This window comes from Pezoporus wallicus, unplaced genomic scaffold (assembly GCF_028554395.1).
Source record: "Pezoporus wallicus isolate ANWC-B61680 ecotype Strahan unplaced genomic scaffold, APGP_CSIRO_Pwel_v1 contig_8108, whole genome shotgun sequence".
NCBI classification, from domain to species: domain Eukaryota; kingdom Metazoa; phylum Chordata; class Aves; order Psittaciformes; family Psittacidae; genus Pezoporus; species Pezoporus wallicus.
The window spans coordinates 2,376,345-2,399,830 of record NW_026638088.1 but is presented as its reverse complement, the minus strand read 5'-3'; the positions used below and the strand labels follow the sequence as shown (position 1 = coordinate 2,399,830).

General features: G+C 44.9%; 1 protein-coding gene across 15 annotated transcripts in view; it reads right to left on the bottom strand.

The window, feature by feature from the left end:
- The window catches only part of NFIA (nuclear factor I A), a 359,817-nt gene that overhangs the window by 6,980 nt on the left and 329,351 nt on the right, over positions 1–23,486 (bottom strand). For 13 of the 15 annotated variants that reach the window (XM_057409345.1, XM_057409352.1, XM_057409348.1 and 10 more), the window contains one exon: positions 21,819–21,910. The exons of the other annotated variants lie outside the window; for them this stretch is intronic. In XM_057409345.1, the coding sequence (XP_057265328.1) occupies positions 21,819–21,910 (92 nt within the window). The remainder of the gene's footprint in view (positions 1–21,818; positions 21,911–23,486) is intronic. 15 annotated transcript variants of the gene reach the window in all.

Genomic DNA, 23,486 nt, shown 5'->3' with positions numbered 1-23,486 from the left:
CCCAACCGTGCAGATGCCCAGAGCACAGAAAGCAATTTCGCTTCTTGATAGGAAAATAAACACTGTCGGGAAGCTGGAGTGGGCTCTGCTGGAGTCGGGGCAGTGCCACCGCACCGGGGAGACCCAGCTCGGCCCCGGCGAGGTCAGGCCAACCTGAACCCGGGATGAATAAGAGCAGTGTTAGGCCCTGGGATCGAAGGCGCAGGGGGATGCTACTTGGCAATGACATATTGCTGTGGGAATACACCAACAAGCGGCAACTATTTAGCCTGAAGTAAAGTAATACAACAAGAAAGATTCAGGTATTAAAGAGCTGTTGCTGATACCCCACGTTTGGACTCTGGCTCCTGTAATATATGAGGTGCATACGTGTGCATGTATGAACTGACGACGAGTTTTACCAACTTTTTCCTCCGTTCCTTTTCAGCGTCTGACATGATTGATAGCACAATCAACCCGGGGAGGATTTATGAACATTTACAGAAGACTCTGAGGCAAGTTTCATGTGGGACTTGGAGATTATGTGGTCTTGCCATGGAGGTAGGAACCAGTAAAATAAATAGCACGATCGGAGAAGTTGTCCTGCTTCCAATACACCTCATTAACTAACTCTTCCTCTGCTCACCCTTCTGAACACAAACACACCGGTCCCATATCGGCCCCATCTATTGCCTACAGATTTTATATTTAGACTTACGCAGGCTGCAATTAAACCAAATAGTTCTCATATGTAAAGCTCATAAACAGAGAAAAGTTTCTGGCAGGATTTGTGAAGCGGTGCCAAGTCCCGTTCCCCTCCCTGATTTCAGGGCCCGATGGATTTTAGGCGGGCGCAGGGAAGCAGAGCGCAGGCCGTGCCGGAGGCACCTCCGACCACCGCGTGCTGCAAACTCTTCCCAACTTTGCAGGGTCGTCCCTTAACGCTTCCCATTTGAGCGTGAAAGCCTTTGGCCAGGCTGGGAACTGTGGAAGTTCCCCAGCGGGGAGTAGAGGGGTTAAAAATTCAGAGCCGATGGTCGGAATCTAGATTGCAGATGTCCAATTGGCTCCCACCGCCACATGGCCCACCACCGGCCGGGATGGCGGGAGCAGCCCTGGCCTCGCCACTCCTCTTTTTGCTTCAAAAGCAGATTTTTCTTGTTAAAAAAAAAAAAAAAAGAAGGAAACAGGGGAGGGGGGAAAAAAAAAAAGAAGGCAGAAAGCGAGCAAGCCACGGTTGCGCCCCGCCGCCCGTCCGCGCGCCCGTCCGTCCGTCCCCCCGCGGCACCGCGCTCCTTCACGCATCTTGCTATTCAGCCTGCGCCTTGCAGACAAGGTTACCCCAGAGCGGCTCTGTAATCCTTCACTGAAATAGGCTTTATTGATTGCTCTGGTCTATTGTTCCCTTTTCAAGTCCCCCAAGTTCAAGTTCATCCTGGTGTTACATCATGTCTCGTTGCTAGGGGCAACCAGACAGCCCCAGACGTGACTGTCATTAGCAAGAGCCGCGCTGCGCCCTCCCACCGCCCGCCAGCCGCTCTGACGTAGCAGCCCCGCTGCAAACACATTGAAGTATTTATTCTGCCTAATTTATGACCTCCACAGCAAGAGAGACCCCCACTCCAAAAACCAACACTGTTGTATATTTAATTAATCTGTCTTTCTCTGGCACTTGGGAAAGTTAGACAAAGGTCTAATTATTGTGTGTCGCTCCCCACACTTTTCTTTTTGGGGTGACTATTTGCATGGGAAAAGAAAACGGCAAGGCTGGGTGCGAGTCCCCTCCCTCCAAAACACCTTTTTTTTTCCCCCCTGCCCTATTGACATTTCATGAAATACTTTAGCTGCTTAAGGGAATTAGAAAAAGAAAAAAAATCTGATGTGAATGTAACTCCTTCGGAGTTGGTATTCAGTAACACAAATCAACTCATGACATGTTTAAATTTAAATGCTAACCACACACTCTGCGAGTTACTTTAAAGGTTAGTTTTTAATCAATAGAAGTTGCTGACTCCAGAGTTTTCGGCGGCGCAGTGCAGCTCTGGGGCCTTTGTCTAGTGCTGGGCTTTCAAACTTTTCTCTTTCTCTCTCTTTTTTTTTTTCCCCTTCTCTTTCCTTGAGATGATTTTAGCAATGATTTGCAGACACAGAGTGCTATTGTGCTCCTGACTAGCAACATGTCAATAAAGGAGTAGAGTTACCATGCACTAGGGTGTCAATATGACTCCTGCAGACACTGCTCGGCCTTAATACCAATGAAAAACTTAATTAACCCTTCCAGGAGCAACCCAAAGCACACGGCTGGTTTTGAAACTCCCGTGCCTCATCTCCGGACGGCCTCCACTAGAAAGATGCTTCTATGGGATCCCAACTGTGAGCACCTCTCAAACAGCTGCATCCCACTTCCTCTGCTCCTACAGCCCCTCTTGGATGGGGCTGAGGCAGCAGAACAGCAAGGCAAGAGAGCACATTTACCCATCAGATCCCACCAGCACCGCTCTTGGGGCACCAGTTTCATTCAGTGCATCTTACAGCCCAAACGCACACACAGGGTGATCCTCCTTTTCTGCTAATCATTTTAATATTAAGATCTCATATCCCCCTCAAGCCTCCTATACACGTCTAAGTCTTGCCGGATTAGGTCTGAAGAGCACTATTGTTCTCCTGAAGCACCTGTGAAACTTCTCTGTGCTGGGGCAGGAGACCTCAAATGAAAATGTATAGGAAGCGTATTATGCATTTGGAGCCCTGATAGTTGGAATCTGTCAAAGGGTTTTTGCACAATTAGGTGGCTTAGGGGGGAAAAAAGCAGCCTGGATCCCTACTTTTGCATGGCTGAAGTATTTTATGCCTTCTTTTAGAGCGCTGTGCTCTCAGGTCTAACCACCTTACCCATTTTATCCCTTCATGTCCTGTAACCTATCCACCTGCACGCAGATGGAGAATGCAGTATTGCCTTTCTTAATTTAAAATCTCCATTTAACTCATGTACACTATCAAAATACAGTCAGGATGATACCATCTCCACGCTTTTTCATAAGAGAGCCAGTATTTTATTTCCCTTCTATTTACTTTGCCCCTCTATTTACTTTACTATTCTCTCAGTGAATTTAGAGCTAAATGAAGCCAGCAGAGCTAAAGGTCCTACTCAGCAAAATTGCTGCCACACAGTTGTTGGTACCACTATGGGTCTGTATTGTCCTGCCGAGCACCTCTCTGTCCTTCCCCAGCACTCAAGGTGAAACATCAGAAAGAATTCTGCAGTCCGGTACAAGATCTTTGCTTCCCTTTCTCCAGTCAAATGAAGAAGTAATCTCATCAGGTTGAAAAGTGCTGACTAAGGATTTAATAAAGTGCCTGCAGATGTGTGTCATCTCTAAGGTATTCAACTCATGTAATGCAAAACAGTTCCACACTGAATGTGCTTATAAAATTCCATTTAACCATTGCAGAGCTCTATTTTACTGTTCTCAGAGGAGTATTATCACACTTCTGTCCACACCCCCCCCCCCCCCCAATTTACAGCACCATGAAAGTTGAAAATCTGCAGTGCCACTATCTGAGAATCCTCACAGTAGTGAGGTTTTATGAACCATAAACAATATCTACTTGACTGAATCCTAAATAGGAAGTCTGAAATGGCAATTATGTTTCTTTGATAGCCCAAAGTCTATTTGTTTCTTATGCTCTTCTGGAGATAGCAGAGACACACAGAAATCCTCAAGCCACTTCTGACAATCGAGGTCTTTGTACAGGAAGAACAGCAAGGGAACACTCCGTGAGTCAGGATATTTAAAGGGAGAAAAGCTGAAAGTGCTTCACTGACTCCGGTAGCAGTTTCTGCCTGTGTCAGGAGCCCAGAAACGGGCCCATTGTTTATTAAAATCTTCTTAAACCAGCCTTCCTGCGCGACGGGTTTCACCGCCGGCTCCCAGGCCTCCCCGTGAGCACCGCTCACGTGTTTGCAACCCGCAAGACAATCTAATGCAAACTTGTTCAACTCACTCCTACCTGCACATCTCCTGCCCTAACAATGAGGCCTTTCAGCGTGCACAAAAAAGTGCGGGTTGTAAAGCAGCCCCTATCTGTTTTTCAAATTAAAAAGTTAAACAAAAGTCCTCAAGGGCAAAGTTTAATGCTGCGGAAGGAGGTTGTTAATGTGGAATCCAGAACTGGGTGTGACAGTTGGCTTATTTCTCCGGGCGACGTAGGTTATTTAAGGACATTCACACGTTTGAAACTCTGACAAACTCCACACACAGGAGCCTTAGCTTCACCTAATCCACTTGGGGCTAAGACCTGGTCTGTGCTAGCCCTTTTCTTTAGGTTTCAGCCCGGTTCGTCTGCCCGGCGGCGGGATGGGTCGGTGCCATTGGGACTTCAAACGCGGCTGTGGCCGTTGCTGCCTGGGGCACGGCTGCACTCGCAGGAAGCTATTGCTGCACGGGCCCGGGCGGGAAAATTCACCTTTGATAAGAGCCTAAATAAAGAGGAAACTTGCAGCTTTAGAGCTTGCCGGCAAAGCGGCTGTTTGAGTTGAACCAGAGCCACAGCCATAGGGCACCTGCGAGGAGGATTCATCAGTTGAGTTCTTTTGTTTGGAGGTGAATTTCAGTCACCTCAAGAACTTCGAGGCAACCAAAGACATTAACCACAGGAAGGTAAATTGGGGTAAAGAGTCTTCGTGGTTGCGAAGAGAAAAAGAGGATGTAAACAGCTAGGCAGGAAAGTGCTCCTTCAGACATCACCTTAGTGACATGGTTAGCTCTGGAGTTGGCATTCCTGGGGTAACAGTTGGACTTGATCATCTTAAGGGTCTTTTCCAACCTCACTGATCTCATGATTCTGTGATTCTACCTTGTGAAAGGTCCTGTGATGGCTCTTCCCCATGGTACGCGGTTGGAAAGCAAGAGACCAAAACTGGGGCTTTAATGCCATTTCAAAAGGGCAGCCAGGGTGAGTGAAAGCAGTGGCAATTTGGCTTCTGGTGTGACTGGCTGGAGGGCTCCTGCAGATAAATCAACTGCCTTTGGTCTTCCCTACATCTGAATTGAAACTTCTCTATTAGTTTCTCCAGGTCTGAAATTTGATCCTACTGCGTAAAGCAAGAGGTGAATACTGAAGACAAGGTCACCTTTGTGCCTATGGAAGTTATTTTCTTAGAGCTGGGATTAATTATTAAGTAATTATATTTTCTACAATGAAATACTGAAAGGGACATAAGTAGCATGTTGGTCATCCCCAAAGGGACATAAAACTGTGAGTGAATCTTCTGCTTGTCCAACATCCCACCACAGGAGAGTCGCACGCCCCACCACGAGCATATTTATACTGTCTCAAGGAAGATAAAACCCATCCCAGGAGGGACACTCGTCTCCAGGCGATGTGCACAGAAGCTCTGCATCCAATGGCTTTTGCGGGAATGCCAGTTGTGGCAAACTGCATTAAATTACGTGCAATAATTTTGTAATACGGACTTTTGCCTGCTGACTATTAAAAATGTATAGCAGTCCAAACCACTTCTCTCCTGGGACCAGCAAAGTCACTTCAGGCAAGATTTCTGCTTGGGTTCAAACCTCAAGCTGGGAACAGCTAGTGTTTTTTAACTAAGTCACCCCCAAACCCTCCCAAACCTACGAAAACACACTCATACAGTAAGTCCTGCTGTTGTTGCAGACATCTGAATGTTCCAGTAAAGTGTCCCAGCTGGCCCCAGATGTTTCTTAAGTATAAAGCAATGCTCTGAGCGCTGGACCCCCTGCTGCCTGAACCTGAAGCTCAGTGGATTAAAGATTGACTGCGCTATGACATATTCACATTTAGCCTGAATATAATACAGCAAAGACTTATCAATGGCAAATGTTTGAAATGTAATCCAGCAAGCAGAGTAGGCTGGCACTTTGAATATGATGTATAAATAATGGATGGGAACTTAAGATCTAAATGAGATGTACAAGAAGAAAACTTTCCCTTTTCTCTTGACTCCAAAAGCAAGTTCTCTCACAATGAGGTCATTTTTATGTCCCTGTTTTGGTTTATAGTTTTGCTTTCAGACAAGAGGGTCTTCCTTTTTCTTTGGGTACGTACAGTTTCCCTCCACTTTTCTAAGCAGTTAAGCGAAGAAGTCCATTTATTTGTTAGTAAATTGACTTTGAAAGATGCAAAATAACTTCTAAACTTCTGTGGTAGGCTGCGAGCTCACTGCAGCCCCGCTAAACCGTAACCCTTGCTGCTTACAAAAAACAAAGATAGTGGAGTGAAAGAGAGGAAAAAGAAAGGGAGAAAGAGAGAGAAACAATCCCATTTTGGTTTTTGTTAGAGGACGGCATACTACATAGATCAGAGACTTTTCAAAAAATAAAAACCCCCACTGTACACAAAGCACAGGAAAATGTGAGGAAAAAAGGAAAAACCTAAAAGCAGCTTAGAATGTGTTAACTCTGCCATTCTGTCAGCTTAAAGAGTATTTTATGCTTGATCAACAGCTCTCTTTTATTATGCTTTTCTTTCATTCATTCAGGACATCAAAGACCAGAACCACCAGTGTACCTGATCTACCAGAAGAACTTGTAAGGGTGTTCTAAAGAAACGGGGGTATTGGGAGCCAGACACCCCTGCGGACAAGGCAGTTCAAAGAGAATATTTCAACAATGATTACATTTTGTAAATCTTTGTACGAAAGACAGCTTATTTCCTGCTTTTTTCATGAAAAATAGATTCTATCCATTAAAGTGAGCCCACAGTATGAAAGTTACTTGAGATCTGAGGTACAGCAAGCGGATTAAGTGGATGGTGAGATGAAATCTTTGAGAGGGACGATGGCTTTCTCTGATATCTGTCGCTGCCATAAGGTTTTCTGACTGGGATAGAAACTCCCCCCCCCCCCCCTTATTATTATTTATTTGTAGACTTGCTGGTGTCAGCGAAGTCATTTGTAAAAGCAAAATAAACTGAAGTGAAAGAGAAAGGGAAACTGTAACAAATAAAAGGGCTAAGAAAACAAATGAATGCAAAAACCTTTTGACATGTTTAAAGGAAAATCTATATGTATTTGCCCCACTCCTAAACTTGCAGGCTTGCTGTTTCAAGCCAGCAGACAGCTCCGAAGCGCAGCACACAGACCCAAGCCAGCTGTTTACTTTTCAAAGCCCGTGGTGGTTTCTGCCTTGATAAACTATATAACCTCACAGACACAGAAGGGATTTTAGCTATGCCAGACCTCATTGCTCTGTCCTGGTCTCTTTATGCACTGTCGTAGAATAAAAATGATCCTAACACAAACCCTGAGATAACATCTCGCTCCAGAAAGGACATCTTTGTAGATAGTTCCTGAGTTAGTGCCAACAAGGATTTCTGCTTTTTTTTGCCCATTCATCTTTTCAAAGTTTTGCTATAAATACAGCCAAAATTGCTCAGGAGTAATCAGAAATGACCAAAATATGACCCACAAGTATGGCTGTTAAGGGAGAGACACCTATGCCACTACACCTGGGTGACACTCACGGGCACCGGCATCTCTCTTGCTCCCATGGTACAAACATTGCCTTTTGCAAGGGAAATAGAAAGCAGCAGGATGTATTTTATCAAAGGAGCAGCAGAAAGATGACTTTCTCGCCCACCTCATAATTTACATTGAATCAAGAATGATTTGGGTTGGAAGAGACCCTAAAGCTCATCCCGTTCCAACCCTCTGCCACAGTCAGGGACACCTATTATTGCTATTTAAAAGTAAATATGCTGCGAAGGGGCTTTTAAGTTCTGCACTTTATGCCTTTTATGCTGTTTAGACAGCCCTGTGTTTTCTTCTGCTGGAAGCAGTTCCATTTGCTAGCGAGTGCAACACTTTAATATTTCTCATCCTACATCTCACTTATTTCTTTCCTTTTATGCAATAAAGTGTGTATTGGCACTTGGACCCCTTTATAACTTCGTGCTGGGAACTCCCATGGAAACAGGGATAGGAGACGCACTGCAGCGACGGGACGGACTTCCCAGCATTTAGCTCGGAAAAGAGTGAACCCTTTGGGACCAGCTCCCGAAACGACAGTGCCTGCGTTGTCCTTGTCCCCCTGTGCCCCCGGACACGGCACAAAGCCGGTTGGGTGCCCGGGGCCGGTGGGTGGGTGGGTGCGTGGGGCCGGCAGCAGCCCCGGCTCCCAGCCGCGCTCTGCCCGTCCCGGGCTCCGGCAGCGCGTTTGCAAGTTCAAGTTCAGGTTTAAGCGGCGTAAAACGCTCCTCGGGAGCCTGCAGCCAGCCCTCATTTACATGTGATCCCTCTGAACCTCGCCTGCGCCAGCGCTCCCTGTTTCCAGGGCCCGCCGAAGGAATGTTTTACAGTTAGAGCCCGCAGTGCTTTCTCAGGCATTTTAGACCCAGAGGCCCAAGTTTCAAGCTGCAGCATTAAAAGTTTCCACAGAGCTACTGCAGAGAGGAGGGGGAGGAGGGAAATGAGGAGAACAATATCGTCTTAATTGTCTCTATATAGCTCCACAGTTAAAGTATTACTTTTTAAAGGGACATAATTTATTCTGGAGGCACGGTGTTATAACAACCAGTACATACTTTCACCGCGGCGTAACCCACTCTATTCTTCATTGTGCTTTCCGGTTTTGTTGCTTTTGCAGAACTCCTTGTTACCCAGTCCCCTGCACTGTACTTCCAGTTTTATTCAATTGAAGCCAGTTCCTGCACTCCTCGGGCGAGCAAAACTCCCCTGAAGCCTCAGGAGTTTTGCCTGCACCAGGACTGCAAAAATAATCTCCCCGCAACCACCGTTCCCCCCCCCCCCCCCCCCCCAAGTTTCTCTACTTTTATTGCTTCAGACAATCAGGGAAAGTCATCCAAAGAAAACCAACCCCCAGCCAGGGCCTCCCAAGCTCCGTTTGCAGCGAGACAGCCTGAGCACACACACACACACATGCACGGAGACACACGTACACACACGCTCGGGGGTTCACCCCTGGGATTCTCCTTCCCCATCCCATGCTGACGGGAAGCAGTGGAGCGACTGGAGCTATGTGAGGGGCCCACGGGGCTGAAGGGTCCCAGTGGGATGGGATCCCGCAGAGGTTCTGCCTCTTTGAGGAGTTTGGGGTGCAAAAGGTAGTTTTTAGCTGCTTTTCTTGACTGTTCTGAGTACACAGTGCAAGAGGAAAGTGAGCAGAGATAATAATGGGGACTGGAGGGCAGAGCTAGTGCTCCCTCCAAAATCCCCTCCTAAGCTGTGGGGTCTCTGCCCACATGGGATGTCTCTGGGTGAAGCAAACAAATGAGCAGCCCCATGGCTCCAGTGGGAGAGCAAGGCAGCACGCATGGCCTGATAAAGCAGGGCAAAAAAAAAGGGGGAATGGGTCAGCAGAGGCTGGGATGCACAGGTGAGGAATTGGGCTGCTGCAGATGGACAGAGGGACCAAGACAACAATGGGAGATGGGGACTCCCGGCCCGAGACAACAACACATTTGCAGAAGTGGGCAGGAAGAAGTTGGAGTTTGGAGACTGCAACCAGGTTGGAAAAGACCTTTAGGATCATCAAGTCCAACTGTTACCCCAGGACTGCCACGTCCATCACTAAACCAGGTTACTAAGGGCCTCATCCACGTGATAACGAATCAGTTCAGCTGTGAACCCCCCTGAAAGAAAGCCAAGAGGGCACTGAGCTGAACAAAAACCCCTCCTGAACATAAGAACTTTGAATGTCTGCATTTTACCAAATGCATTGCACCTTGCTAAACTGAACAAACTGCTCTAAGAAAGGTAGAAGGCGGGGGACCCTCAGCCCCTGGAGCGTGCAGCATGGGGATTGATGATGGGACTTCTCCCGTTGCACCATGGGGAGCCCCCAGACAGGGATGTGGTGGTTGATGACTCCCATTCAGGTCCATAATGGCCACTGGGGTCGGAATGATCCAGGAGATGGGTGACTGGGGCAAGGAAAAGCCACCCCAGACATTGGAGGTAGCCAGCTCCCTGATGGATAAATGGGAGAAGCCTTCACAGCACATGATCTGCCTTTGGATGAGGAGGGACATATTAGACATGGCTGGCTAAAGGGAGCCTGGGTCTTGGCCTAGCTTGGAGTGATTTTCACACATATTGTGAGATGCCAGTGAAAGTCCTGGTGGAGTGTAAAGTCATTAAATGAGATGAAATTAAACAATTTAGTTATTTCTGCTTCATCATATTTGTGCAGTATGGCAGGCAGAATGAATTACTACTAATGATCAAATTTAGTAATACTAATTAAACTATCTCAATTTAATTAATACTAACAGAGAAAACAGACAAAATTGCTACTGTAAACCTTGAACTCAAAATCAAAAGGTGCCTCTTCGCTTTTATGAGCCCCTGAATGTGAGGCTTTCCTCTGAAAATAGGCTGTGTAGAAGTGGCTCTTTGTACTCAGTAAGTAAGCTGCTCCATTGTATGGAGAATTACAGCTCTCTCCCGTTTCTTCTCTCCCCCCTTTTTTCTAGATGTTACTAGTTTTACTCCTTCTATTCCTGAAAAGCCTCTAGGAGAAGAATCTGAACTTTGCTTTGACTCATGCAACATCAAGGGGACGGATAAAGCAGTTCCCACTACTGGGATAAATTCTGCCCTTGTTACTACTGTCAGGAAGACAAGTTTATAAGGATCCTGTGGAGCCTCCATTGCTGGGAATGAACCAGATGGAACATAACCTGGCCTACAGTTTCAGATTTAGCCTACAGGACCAGCAAACTGGGAAAACACCTAAACTAAACCTATCTCTGCATCAAGGAAGATTGCTTTGGAGTCATTGAGAGATAATACCTGTAGCCACAAAATAGAAACTCTAGATGATGACCTCACTGTAAGCCCTCCCCATCAAGAAAATGTGAATTTCAACCTTTTTCTTTGAAAAGACTAGGTTTGGTTTACTGTGCATAGATACAAGCAAAATACAAGCATAACTAAAGGAAATACTATTGTATTTCTAAAACAAACTCCTGCTGATACCAAATCTTCCATCTCCTACTCTCATCGACTTCAGTAAATGCACAGTCGGGTCCTATAGCAGAGATTCACAGACACAGTTTTAACCCAAAACACTAAAAGAAAGTCCTTAAAAAAAAAGGAGAAGAGCAAACGAACATAATGTGTAAAAGTGTTCCTGCGAAATCTCAAATCGCATTGTTTGGCACATGTAAGGATGAAAAACCCAACTCCACATCCAAATTCCATACCTAACTTTATCCCTTTTTTTTAAGATTATGTCTTTTCTGTTGTCATATTTAAAAAGATGTAGTTACAGCAAAAGCACAAAAGGTGTATGAGGCTGCTCCAAGCAATGCAGAAATTACTCTGTTCTGCCTCAAAAGGGGCTACATTTTACTGGTAGTCATTTTTGTTACTCATAGCTCAAAATTACATTTCATTGGCTTCTGCAATGTGTTTAGCTGCACCTCTTCGTGTGCAACAACTAGTATTTGTCTAGATGAGGTGTGAGTTGGGTCATGAAAGCGAATATGCCTGAAAATATTATGATTATAGTGTCAGTACTGTTTTCAAAATTGAGTATTAATAACCAAAGTAACTAAAGTCTATGTAGTTTTAAGCCTATAAGATGTGTTCATGTTTAGCCTCTTGATTTTTGTTAGATCTTTTTAATTTAATCCTAGTTTTGGATTACTTTTCCAGTTCCACCTCTGTTCAAGCACAATAAAACCAAACACCTAAATCAAGATGATATCTTTGGTTGTTCTGAACTAAAACCAGGTAAAGATTGAAAGCTACAACTTGGTGTGCTGTCAGTGACCCTCACTAAAAACAGATCCCTTTGTTAAATTTAAAATATAAACAGGTATTAACAAAATTGAAGTCATTTTGATGCCTTTGGGGGATTTTGAAGCTCTGATCCTTCTCCTGTATGCTATTTATTTCTGTAGCACAGTCCCGCACTAGGGAAAGCGATGCTCTTTTTCTCAGGAACATGAAATCTGCTGCAATCTGGGGAGTCCTTCTCCATTAAGAAATGGCTTCTCATCTTTTGGTCCCTTCTTATGGAATGTAGCCTTAAGTTCAGAGCAAGACAGTCTATTCTGCAAGGTGTTCACCTCTGGAGCTTATTTATTCCTTGACCTCCGTGTTAAGGCCATTAAGCAAAGGTGATTCTTAGAACAGAGGTAGCTTAATGCCTGTCCACTGGGAAGGATGTAGGGACTGTGGCCTTTCATTTTTGACCTTCACTGTAGATTGTGGTCCTAATCCTTTGATTGCAGAATTGTTAAAACGTATATATGGCAGTTGGCAAAAATCTTAATGTTCCAGTAAATGCAAAAGCCATAAATTCAGCTGCTGACCTTTTCCATCCAGGTCACACGTGACACCTACTGGAGTTTGTCAGGCTGTGTGGAATTTATGGAGCTCATCTAGGTATGAGCTGTGAAAGCTGAACTTTCATGAAATGTCTTTCAAAGGCACTTCCAAAACCCTTGTAAAAAGTCAGCATGTCTTTTGTTCTTTTAAGGGTATACATTCTGCACACATTTCCAAAGGTCTCCTTGTGCCATCCCTGAAGATCTTAAGCACTTGGAAAACTTCAGCCCTTCAACTGTTACTCTTCACAGAACAGAGAAATCAGGCCAGGCATGTAATTATTGTGATTACCAACTTCCAACAACCCCTTTCCAGGCCTACGGAATGCGCTGGATCTCTGCGCACTCCTTCGTTTCTCATGTGCATCTCTCTGCCCCTCTCTGAAATCGATGGTATCGATGGTGTATTGTCAGTCAGGGAAATGTGACTTGATAGTACCCTAAAGCAGTTGCAAAAGAAGGGAAGGAATACAAAACTACTTGGGTCCACACCGTGAGCGTGAGATCAATGTTTTCAATAATACGTTTGCCACCGTGTAGCACCCTAACTGTCGCAATTAATAATGTAGAAGGAGCTGATTAACTTAAGTAAAGTGCTCTCCACTGTGTAAACACATAAAGATCTATAGGGCAAAAGAGGAAAGAACGAACAAAACGTCATTTTTATATTTTATGTGGACACATTCTTGCTTTCTATTCTGCTCTTGTAACAATTACTGTACTAGCCACTCTGACAGAGTCAATAAATCGATCTGGGACCTGATGCAGCAGCGAGGCAGACTAATCCAATACAGCATTATCTGCAGTGGAGGTTGGGGAGGGCGTGGGGTGGCCAGGAAATCGGCCAAGTCAAGTCAAAGCAGTAAGAGGCACATAACTATAATCTTGCCTTATGCATGTTTGATTTGTGTGTGTGTACTTATGCCTGTGTCTATCTGCACAAACGTGCAGCTCTGCAGGAGGAAAGTGCTCTGCCATGCTGCATCTCCAAAGACCTTACAATACTCCAGTTGGTCACAGGACCCTATGGTTCAATGTGCCTCAGCACCCACTCGGGTTTAATCGCACTGGCCCCAATTTAAAGATGTGATGACACTCTCCCCGACCACACCAAAGTCAATGTCTGCTCCCTGTCTTGACTGCACCCACCACAACAGCAAGACCTGCTGCTTGTCCATTGAAAAACAAATCTGGGGGTTCCCTTCCATAGACTCTATACCTGAACATAGGAACTGTCACTTTTGTCAGCTTAAATGGTCACTTGGGTCTGGTATTATGTCTCTTGACAGTGGCTGCACTCCTCTTGGGAGGAAGACGTAAGAATCCCTATAAAGGAGATGGACCAAAATGATTTGGCCTGAGGGGAAGCTTCTTCTCAGCCCCATGCAGTAAGTGGTAGGCCTTGTAAATCCATGTTAGCGGGGAATAGGAGATTGACAAAATAAAAATAAAAGAAAGTTTCCTGCTGAATGGAAAAAAGAAAACTGGTTTTTGGCAGAAGTTCTTCAAGAAGGAGAACATAGGCCATTGTTAGTATGAAGACTTTTCAATGAAAACACAGAAAATCATTGCCTTTTAGAGTAATTGTTTAGCTAAAGAAAGGTTACACAGCTTGTAGAGAATTTAGTAAGAAATTAAATCTCTCCAGCTCATTCATCATATTTCTGCATTTGCCAACTCTTCCCACCAGGCCCACGCTTACTTCTTCTCTCTCATCTCCCCCACTGTGGAGCATAAGTAATGGCCATAAAACCCACAGAAAGGGTTCCTTACGCACAGGCTTCCTGTTTATTGTAAGGAGAGGGGAAAAAATGCAATAACTTTAATTGCTTAGATCGGAAAATTCGTCTATGTCCATTGGAAGTAATTGTATGTAATATCTATTGGAAATAGGATGCTTAGTGTGAGATTCCACAAAAAAAAGTCTGAACTGCTCGGCAGAGCCTGCAAGGGGGAGGGAGAAAAAGCACAGGAAAAAGGATCCCCCCTGCTGAGGACTAACCCAGGCATTTCTGGATTGATTTGGCTCCAACCCACTTTGAAGCTAAGGCCACATGATGGTCCTGGGAAGTCTTCTATGAATCTTTACCTTTATAGTGCAATATGTGCTTTCTTCTTGAGGTCTACTGTTCACTGCTGCTTTTTAAGAGCTGATCTGAGAGTGAAATTTCATACTGCCCCTCTGTGCAAAAGCTCAATTAAACGGGCTTTGTGCGCTGAGCTGAGCAGGCAGTGATGGGAATGGGAGCTGGGGAGTGACCCTGATTTCTGGTCACCTTTGTATCTCCTCTCTGTGGAGCACACTCTGGACTGTCATTAGCAACTGTGATCAGAGCAGCACGTTCACATTCATGCTGCACTGGGAAAGTGTGGCTATGGAGCTATTATGTGATCAGGGGCACATCAAGAGCGCCATGACTGCATGCGGGCTCTTTGCTCCCATCATGGTGGAACCACATCAATTTTAGCGCAGTGAAGGCTTCAGCCAACATTTGCTTGACTAATTTCAACCAAAGGGAAGAGTTTAGTATGCCCAAACACAAAGCAAAGGCAGGATCTGAAGCCTTCTTTCAGCTTCCCAATATCTGAGACCTGCTGATGCTCGACAGAGACACTGCATTTCTCTGCACACTCTCTCTAGACTTATTCTACACTTCTGGAGCCGTCTCCAGGCCACCTTCAACATCAGACCATTATACTGCTTCCAGGGTGGAAGATGAAAGACAGCACCAACATTCAGATCACATATCAGTAGCTTAGTGCCACTGGTTCTGCAGCAAACCACTTTTTGCTCACAGATCAAAACTTTCTGTCAGCATCATAGGGCTCAAGCCCACTAGAGCCCATCTAGTGGGCCCATCAGTGGCCTTCAGCCCAGGCAATTGCTATAGATTAAGTGGGCACATATGCAACTTTCTCTTTTCACATGCTCAAATGTTTATTTTAAGGGTTCTGTTTCTGGTCTCTTGCTTTGGATCTCTCATTTTTTATGTGCATTGTAAATGTCTAGTGGGAAAGTCACCCATGAGGGTACAGGGCCCACATAGGCTCAGGAGCAACCTAAAATTCAGGTGATCCTTTGGGTGACAGAGGAGAGCAACCCTCGCTTCCCACTGCTGATGTGGGAACCATTGCTGGGTTTGGAAGCAGAAAGATCCTTCTAGCTTCAGCAGCTCTAGGAAGTAGCAGTCCTACACCCCAAAACCAGCATTTTTATATCTAGTTTCTGTGCTTTACCTGAGGGAGATGTTATTCCTGCATGCAAACCTGCTACTAAGTTTGCTTCTATAGGCCGAAGGGCAGTCAAGTCTCTGCTTAGAATTGCTTTGCAGCTTGGGTTTCTTCCAAAGCCATGCATGATGGCCTAGGGAGGTTACTTTATGGAATATGTAATTCTCAGGGGGCTGCACTGATTTAAACAAATACTTCCAAATTAGCCTTCTTCATCTTCATTCACGCTCAAACACAAGTGCATTCAGCCTCGAGGTTAAGTATTCTTACCCTGGGCAGGAACCTAAGCAATAAGTAGTGCTGACCTGCCTTATAAATAGTTCTGCTCAGAACCCCCAAAATAAAAGGCCTGATCTTGTTCCTGCAGCCTCTCATGTTCTCCGCACGTCCGCTGCCATGTACAAGCCACTTTTCCTGAGCACGAACTGCCACACGGCAGCAATACCAGGAAATCCTGACCTTATGCTTCCTCCCCGCGGGCCAGGAGGTGCTGCCTGTCTGAGCAGAGCAAGGCTGCAGTGCTGGGAAACACGAGAGAGAAGGGAGCTGAGGCAGAAAAGGACAGGCAGCTTGTGGTACCCATTAATAAAGCACATCCACATGAGCTGGGCGGGATCCTGGCAGCTCTGTGTCCCTTTCTGACAGTGCAAAGGGCAGGGCGCTGTGGTGGGGGACCAGCGAGAAGCAGAAATGGAAAAGCCCTGTGAAGCGAGGCACGTGTTTTACTGGTCATAAGAAAAACTGTGTGCACTGGTTTCTTTCTTCCATAGGGTGGCAATGGAACCTGGGCACAAAGCAGCTACGCGGTTTCGGCAGCAGGAGTGATAGCTCTGGAGGAGCTGCGTTAGCTTCCTGTGCAAGGTGCTGGCTTTGATCTATATGAATCCTGTGTGCTTTGGGGCCCTGCTACCTGCGAGACTGCTTCCCACTGCCCACTGCCTGCAGCCACGGTGAGGGGCATCACCTGCGCCATGCTCCTCCACATTCAGTGTCTGGGCAGCAGTGACTGGCTGTTATCACAGAAGGATCATCCAGTCTGGAATTTGCCTCCCTCCCTGGTCTGGCAGAGCTCACATCTGCTAACCTACAGGACACAGCATCAAGCTCATTTTTTTTCCCCATGCCCTTTGTTTTAAAGTGCTGCCAGTGAAAAACTGCAGGTTGCACTTCGCTTTCTAAAAGGGCTGTGGGGAAGTGAAACAGCCTTTGCCTTGTCTCTTTGAAAAGAAAGGGATTGTACGATTAGGTTTGTGTTCACACCTGAGGCATAAAGTGGTTTTTTAGAGATAAAAAAAAGCCTAAAAGAAACAGCTACAAAGATACCACTGTCTAATTCAGGAAAGGCAGAGAGCAGGAGCAGATCTAAAGAAGTTAGCAATTTCCTGATACCACATACATTTTGCTAAACTTCAGTAATTCTCCTCCAACTTACTATAGGGCAGCACTACTCTTTTATAGGTGTGTTTTGCAGTGTACGCTTTGTACCCGGCCTTTATCAGGCTGGTAGCAAGAGCACGGCTGTGATTCTGAGCTTCCTGGTTCCCATACATGTTTTGTTGCCTCGATAAGCTTGTTTGACTCTTGAGGTTTTTCTTAACATTTTATTGCACTGTGCTAGATGAGTTATGGCCCTTTTGTTTTAATTGTTTTGTGTTATAAAGGATGAACACTATCTAAAGCACCGCTGTAGCTGGATGGCTTTAGAGCCCTACCAGGGAAAGTGTGAAAAGACAAGACTTGGCTTGTTATCCATGATGTGACTGTAGAAAGGTTTTGTTGGAAGGGATCTTAAAGCTCATCCAGCTCCAACCCCTGCCACAGGCAGGAACACCTTCCACTAGAGCAGCTTGCTCCAAGCCCCTGGGTCCAACCTGGCCTTGAACACTGCCAGGGATGGGGCAGCCACAGCTTCTCTGGGCACCCTGTGCCAGCGCCTCAGCACCCTCACAGGGAAGAGCTTCTGCCTAAGAGCTCATCTCAGTCTCCCCTCTGGCAGGTTAAAGCCATTCCCCTTGGCCTGTCCCTACAGGCCCTGGTAAATAGTCTATTTTAAAACAGAATTTTAGAATAGAGTTTTATCTTTTCCTAGAGAAAGACAAGGGAATAAATATTTGGGTTTGCGCTACAACTAACTTTTAGAAAGTAACTGGGATGGATCTGAGATAAAGCATTATTACATCAGAGAGAGGGATTTTTCCTGGTCAAGAGAGTGCATTATACACTTTCTCTCTTCAGCAGAGAAGAAACCTATTTAGTTTCTCACAGGTGGCAAAGCAGTTGATCCTCTGCCTGGCTGCTTGCACTGGGAGGCAGTTTCTGTGCATCCTCATAACCTTACTGTGTGAAGCACGCGGGCTCCTGGCAGGTAGGAGTGATTCGATGGAGCAGGCATGTGCTGCTCGGGAGCTGTTTTTAGCATCCAAAGTACAATTTCCCGGAAGATGTAGGGTAAGTAGGTGGCAAACAGGACTCAGCCTAGTAAACAATGCTTAGTGCGAAGTGGTGCTGCAGCACTGAATACAGCACGCTGATCCCTAAAGGAATTTTGTACTATAGAGCAAAGTGAGGGCATTAGAGATGCGCAAACACCGTTTAGAGGGGCGAGTGACAACGCAAACTCTGGTCACAAAGAGCAGGCTGCTAGTTTAGTGTTACCAGCTGCACGCACTCTGAGCACATATCCTGTGTTTCACTATTACTTTTATCACTTGGTTAGGAAAAAAAAAACCCAGCCAAAACTGAGAACCCTTTATTCTTTATTAGTGTGGTTGCTACTGATAGGCTAGTCCCTAATTAATGTGATGGTACTTTCCCATTCCTCTGCTGCTCTCCTTATTAGAAGTCCTCGGCAATATGAGAGACTAAGTATCTATTACTTAGTCATGAGGTATCTAGACCAGCTTGCTTTTGAAACTGAAGACTGTGTACCCCAGGCATACTGTATTTCTGATTTGCATATGGAAAAGGCAGTTAAAAAGCTGATGCCCCCATATTGCTTGCGAGTCAAGTAGCAAAAGTAAATGATTTATCAAGCAAAGGTTACCACACCTGTGCCTTTTTGTCAACATAGACAGAGGATGCCAAGTCAAGTGCTTCTTCTAATAGCTCAAACAGGAATTTAGATTCAAATACCCCCCCAAGGCAGGACAATGATGTGGTGAGCCGCGGGAGTGGCAGAGTGATGGATGGGGTGAGCAGAGGCAGTGTATGAAAAACCAAACCAGCTAAATCAACACAAAGCCAACAGCCCTTTTGGGGCTTTTGCTACTGAATCAGAACTACTGAGTTCAATCAGTTTATTTCCTGGTCTCTTCTGTCATGGAGTTGTCGTCCTGATTTGTTGACACAAGAAGGCAGCCTTTTTCTAAATAAAATGCTATAGAAATTCTATATAATTCCTTTAAGGGATTATATGTGAAGCAGTGTGACCTAAATCAGAACATGCTGCTAATGGAAATGTCTACTGCTAATTTTTATAATGCGCATTAAGAAAGGCATGTACTGGTTTTTGGTTGTTTAAAAACAGCCCAGGACAGAACGATTCTTGCTCAAACCCTGCCATGTACATTTGTCTGTCATTTTATTCCAGTGTTCAGTGAATGCCCATGTATGGGAAATGTGACTTCTGCTGAATGGCACTGTCACATCCCTGTGCACAGACTCAATTCTGCAGCATTTTAAGACTAATGATGATGATGTGTAACTAGTGCCTGCAGTCAGATGAGCTGCCAATTGGTAGAGAAAATCAGAACCACCAGGAAGCTGAGCATCATGTTTTCTTATAGCTTGTACCTGGGCTGCAGTAATAAAAAAGCAGAGGTTCAGATAGAGTCTTCATTTTTATTTTGCTGTTTCAGCAGTAAAGAGTTGCTTAACCTTTATATTTAAACTTGACTTTCAGAAGCTCGGAGTGTTCACTGCTTCCTCCTGTCTAAGGGAGCTGTGTGGCCTGGCAGTTAGTGGTCCTCAGGACCCATTTCTTAGCCTGATTTTGAAGGTACTATAAAACTCCTGATGGAAAGCAGCCATCCCAGCTGCTTTTAATAACACAGTCCTATGAGTTTTTATATTTTCATTTTGAAAATATCCTAAATGATCGTCCTACACACTAATGCCCTGCAAAAAGAGTACAAAAGCATGTCTTTGTGTAGAGGAACGCTAAGTAAATCCCAAATCATTGCAGTTAAGTGTTTTTACCTCACTTCTCTAATTTAAAACACAGTCAACTTCAGAGTTGTTTCATGAATAAGTAGTGAGTTTCACTGATAAATTATATATTTAGTATCAAGTGGGTTGTGGTGGTGTAATGATGGATAGAAGCACGGAGATGCAGCTGGAGTCAGAGACTGGAAGTCAGTCTCCTTACCCACTGCAGCGTGCTTGACTTTAATTGAAAGCTGTGCTTGAGTATTGTTTTTCACTGTACAGCATTGTTATTCACTATGCTGCATTACATAGAAGCACTTAAGGTAAGGCTAGAGCACTTTAAAATGATTTAAGTCATAAATAAAGAGGATAAAAGTTTACAGTCAACAAACTTATCTGGGAAACCTAGGCTGCAGGATGCAAGTAGGTTTACAATATTTTGGAGACTTAATACTGTTGTGCCTTACTACATAATCAATTTACCAACTAGGAGGTTTTCAAGCCTTCTGGAAAAGGTAAGTAGCATTCTCCAAAGGGTTTCAAGTTTCCTGAGCTATGAAGGAAAAGACCAAATGCTTAAGGACTTTAACAGTATATCCTAACATTCCTGCTTCCCAATTTCAGTGTATTGCTGTGTATTCCTGTTGTTTTCAAAACGACTGGAGAAATACAGTTAAAATGGGAAAGCGCACAAAAACTTGTCACGGACATGAAACAAATAAAGGAAGAGGCCTGAAAAGTGGGGTGCAGGCTGCATTTTGTTAAGGGATGAAACAAAAATCAGAACCTGATGGGTTAAAACCCTGCTCTGTGCTGCTGGTGTACTTTCTCTGACCCTATTTAATGCAGCGAGGGTTTGAGATTCGAGGTAGTTTAACCTGTGCTGTCGACAGAGCTATAAACTAAAGCCCCTAACAAATCGTACACAAAGAACAGATAGCAAGAAAACACATTGTGTTCCCAGGCATCTGGTTGCAGCCCTGTGAACTGAAAATCTTTGGGAATGAGTGACCTGTGTTTCATTGACAGCACAGGTGCTTAAGCCATCTCAACGAGGAGTCTGTCTTCATGCATATCCTGGACTGTGACATGGGAGAGCCATTAATCTGTACACTAATTATTCAGATGCAGGTAAGAACTTACAAGAGCCAAGAGCAATACTCCCCAGTTTCCTAATTATTTGAATTACCACTTTTTAGTCATCTCAACCAGCTCAGAACAAAATTACAAATACTTCTTGCTGTTGCCCTTTAACAGAACTGTAACAGAGTCGAGCAATCGGTTCAAACTACAGTGGTCCTGAAGCACTAGTCCTGCTCACTTCTTTATATCTTCTCCCCCATGATAACGTGATATTAAGCACAGACTTAATTTTTTCCACATCTGGCTCAAATTAGCTGCTAACAAAACTGCCAACAACTATTTTCTTAATCGACCCTGGGAATTTGATACAGCTTGGAAAAAAGGCACATTTAAACCTCGTCCTTCTCCTAAAGAAACACAAATGTTTACTTGAGCTTCTGATTTGACCATAGCAGGACTATGAATTCAGTTAACCCAGCTTTATAGGCCTGCCTCGACTGGACTTTTTTTCCCTCTTTCTGTAAGGAAACAGATGTGCTCTCAATTATAAAATCTCCTGCTCGCTCAAAGCCCACCATGCAGATGGCCAACCAGGACTTTGAGTCTGACTTTTTTTTTTACATGGAAGTCATTGGAGCAGTCTCCCCTTGTCTCTGCTGGGGGACTAAGGTGTGCTGTTACCTGATGGCTCTCTCTGAGCTTCTGTTGCATATGCAATGGAATGCACTGGCTAGAGGTTGGAGCAAAAGTCTTTGCAAAACCCAGTCCTTGGGGGGGGGGAGGGGGGGGGACGACGACTAGAAGCCAATACCTTAGCAAGCAAAAGCGCTCGTTCCAGTTACGAAAGCAGCATTATTACTACATAAGCCCAAAAAAACCACAACAGACAAAACAAACTGCAAGTGACATTTTGCTGTAGTTACTGAGACCATGTGGGTGAAGTGACAGCGGCAATGCAGCTTGGCTCCGCGGGGACACGTTAGAGTACACACTGAAGAAGGAGGAGAGGCTGCAGGCATACAGAGAAGTCGAAAGCGGCCCACCTGAGTCTGTTGAGGGATATTTACAAAGCTTGGATCCCGTGGTCCAACACTGACGAATCGGTTTGCGGGGGAGGTGCTGGGTGTCGAGTAGGCTGTGAAGGGAAGGGACACATGCGTTGAGGAAGCGGCACTAGATTGCACACGAACAACACCAAAACACACTGTCTCAGAGCCACCTAAGCAGATGTTTAACATAGAAATGTGCGAACGTTTTAGAGAGCGAGAGTTTGGGTTTAGACACCGGAAAGGTTTGGTCTTAATGATGGGGGTATAAACGGAGGGGACTGGGCTGCTCCTTGCCAGGCAGGACGGCAATGGCTGTGCTCAGGGAGAGGGGTGATGGGGTCCCCTGTGCTGTTCTCCATCCTGGAGGAAAACCACTGCAGGCCTTTCCGTGACGGGACAGCCCAAGCGACTTCTGTAGGTCCTGGTATTGCCTGACTGTTTGAGTATCTGATACCTCTGGTTTTAATGGAGATTTGCATGGCAATGAAATTATGAACAGAACCAGACCCTTATTTCATGCTAAACCAGCATTTTCTCTCTCCATATAAAGTTTTGGTTTTCATACTGCTGTGGTCTGCACTCTCTAAAATGTTCACTTGATGTGTTTGACAAACTAGGAAGATCCTTTCGGTAAAAAATTAATGGGTTGCAGTTTCACTGGGGTGGTAAGTGCAATCAGTCTGAAGGCTGGAGCTGCCTTTAAAAACTGGAGTGGCTCCCATAAATGTAAAGCTATTAAATGCAATGCAAGCCAAGAACCCAGATTACTTCCAAACTTGAAGTACTTTAATGATTTTATTGTTGCATTATATTCTCCACTGCAACTGTCCACAATGCCACGTCCTTCCACATCCAAAAGCTTTCAATGCATTTTTAGGCTTCCTCTCATTTGAAAATCCCCCATGCAATCTTCTCCCTTGTTCAGTTTTTTTGCGTGTTCAGATCTAAATTCAAATAGCCTGAATAGACGCCTAAATACGAACAGTGATTCTGTCTATTTTAAATATATTTATGGGAATGCATTCTGCTGAATAAAATCCCCAGACAATCTAACTGTCCAATGAAGAGACAAAAAACAATGTTAAAAGGAAAGTTACTTGCCAAATTCCAGTCAGGCTAAATATAATGTTCAGGCCCCAACATTACAGAAAAATAGAGTGAGTTGAGAGTTGGAGAAGACACTGGGTTGTCTGTGTAGATGAAACCCTGTTGCCTTTCTGAAGGCAAAAAAGTTTGGTGAAGAGGCATTACATTGGCGAAGCCTTTGGTTTAACATTGTACTAAGTCAGACCAATGCTCCACCTTATCCACTGTCCTCTCTCTTACAGAGGCCATAAGCAGATGAACAAGGGACAATCAAAGCAGGTCACATATTTACTTTCTCATGTTCTTTTCCACCCTCTGATTATTTGCAGCTCAGGGACTCCCTATATTTAATGGCCTGCAAGGGATTTTGTACTGATGAATGCCCAATCTACACTTGAACCCATGCGAACTTGGGTTCAAACTCCCTTTGGCAAGGAGTTCCCAAGTCTATAAGCATGCAGAAACACATCCTTCCTTTCCTTCTCTACCCAAGTCTCACAAATGTCTCATGATGCCTCCTAATTCTTACAATTATATCAGACAGCTTCACCCCAGGAACTGCATATCTTCGTTTCA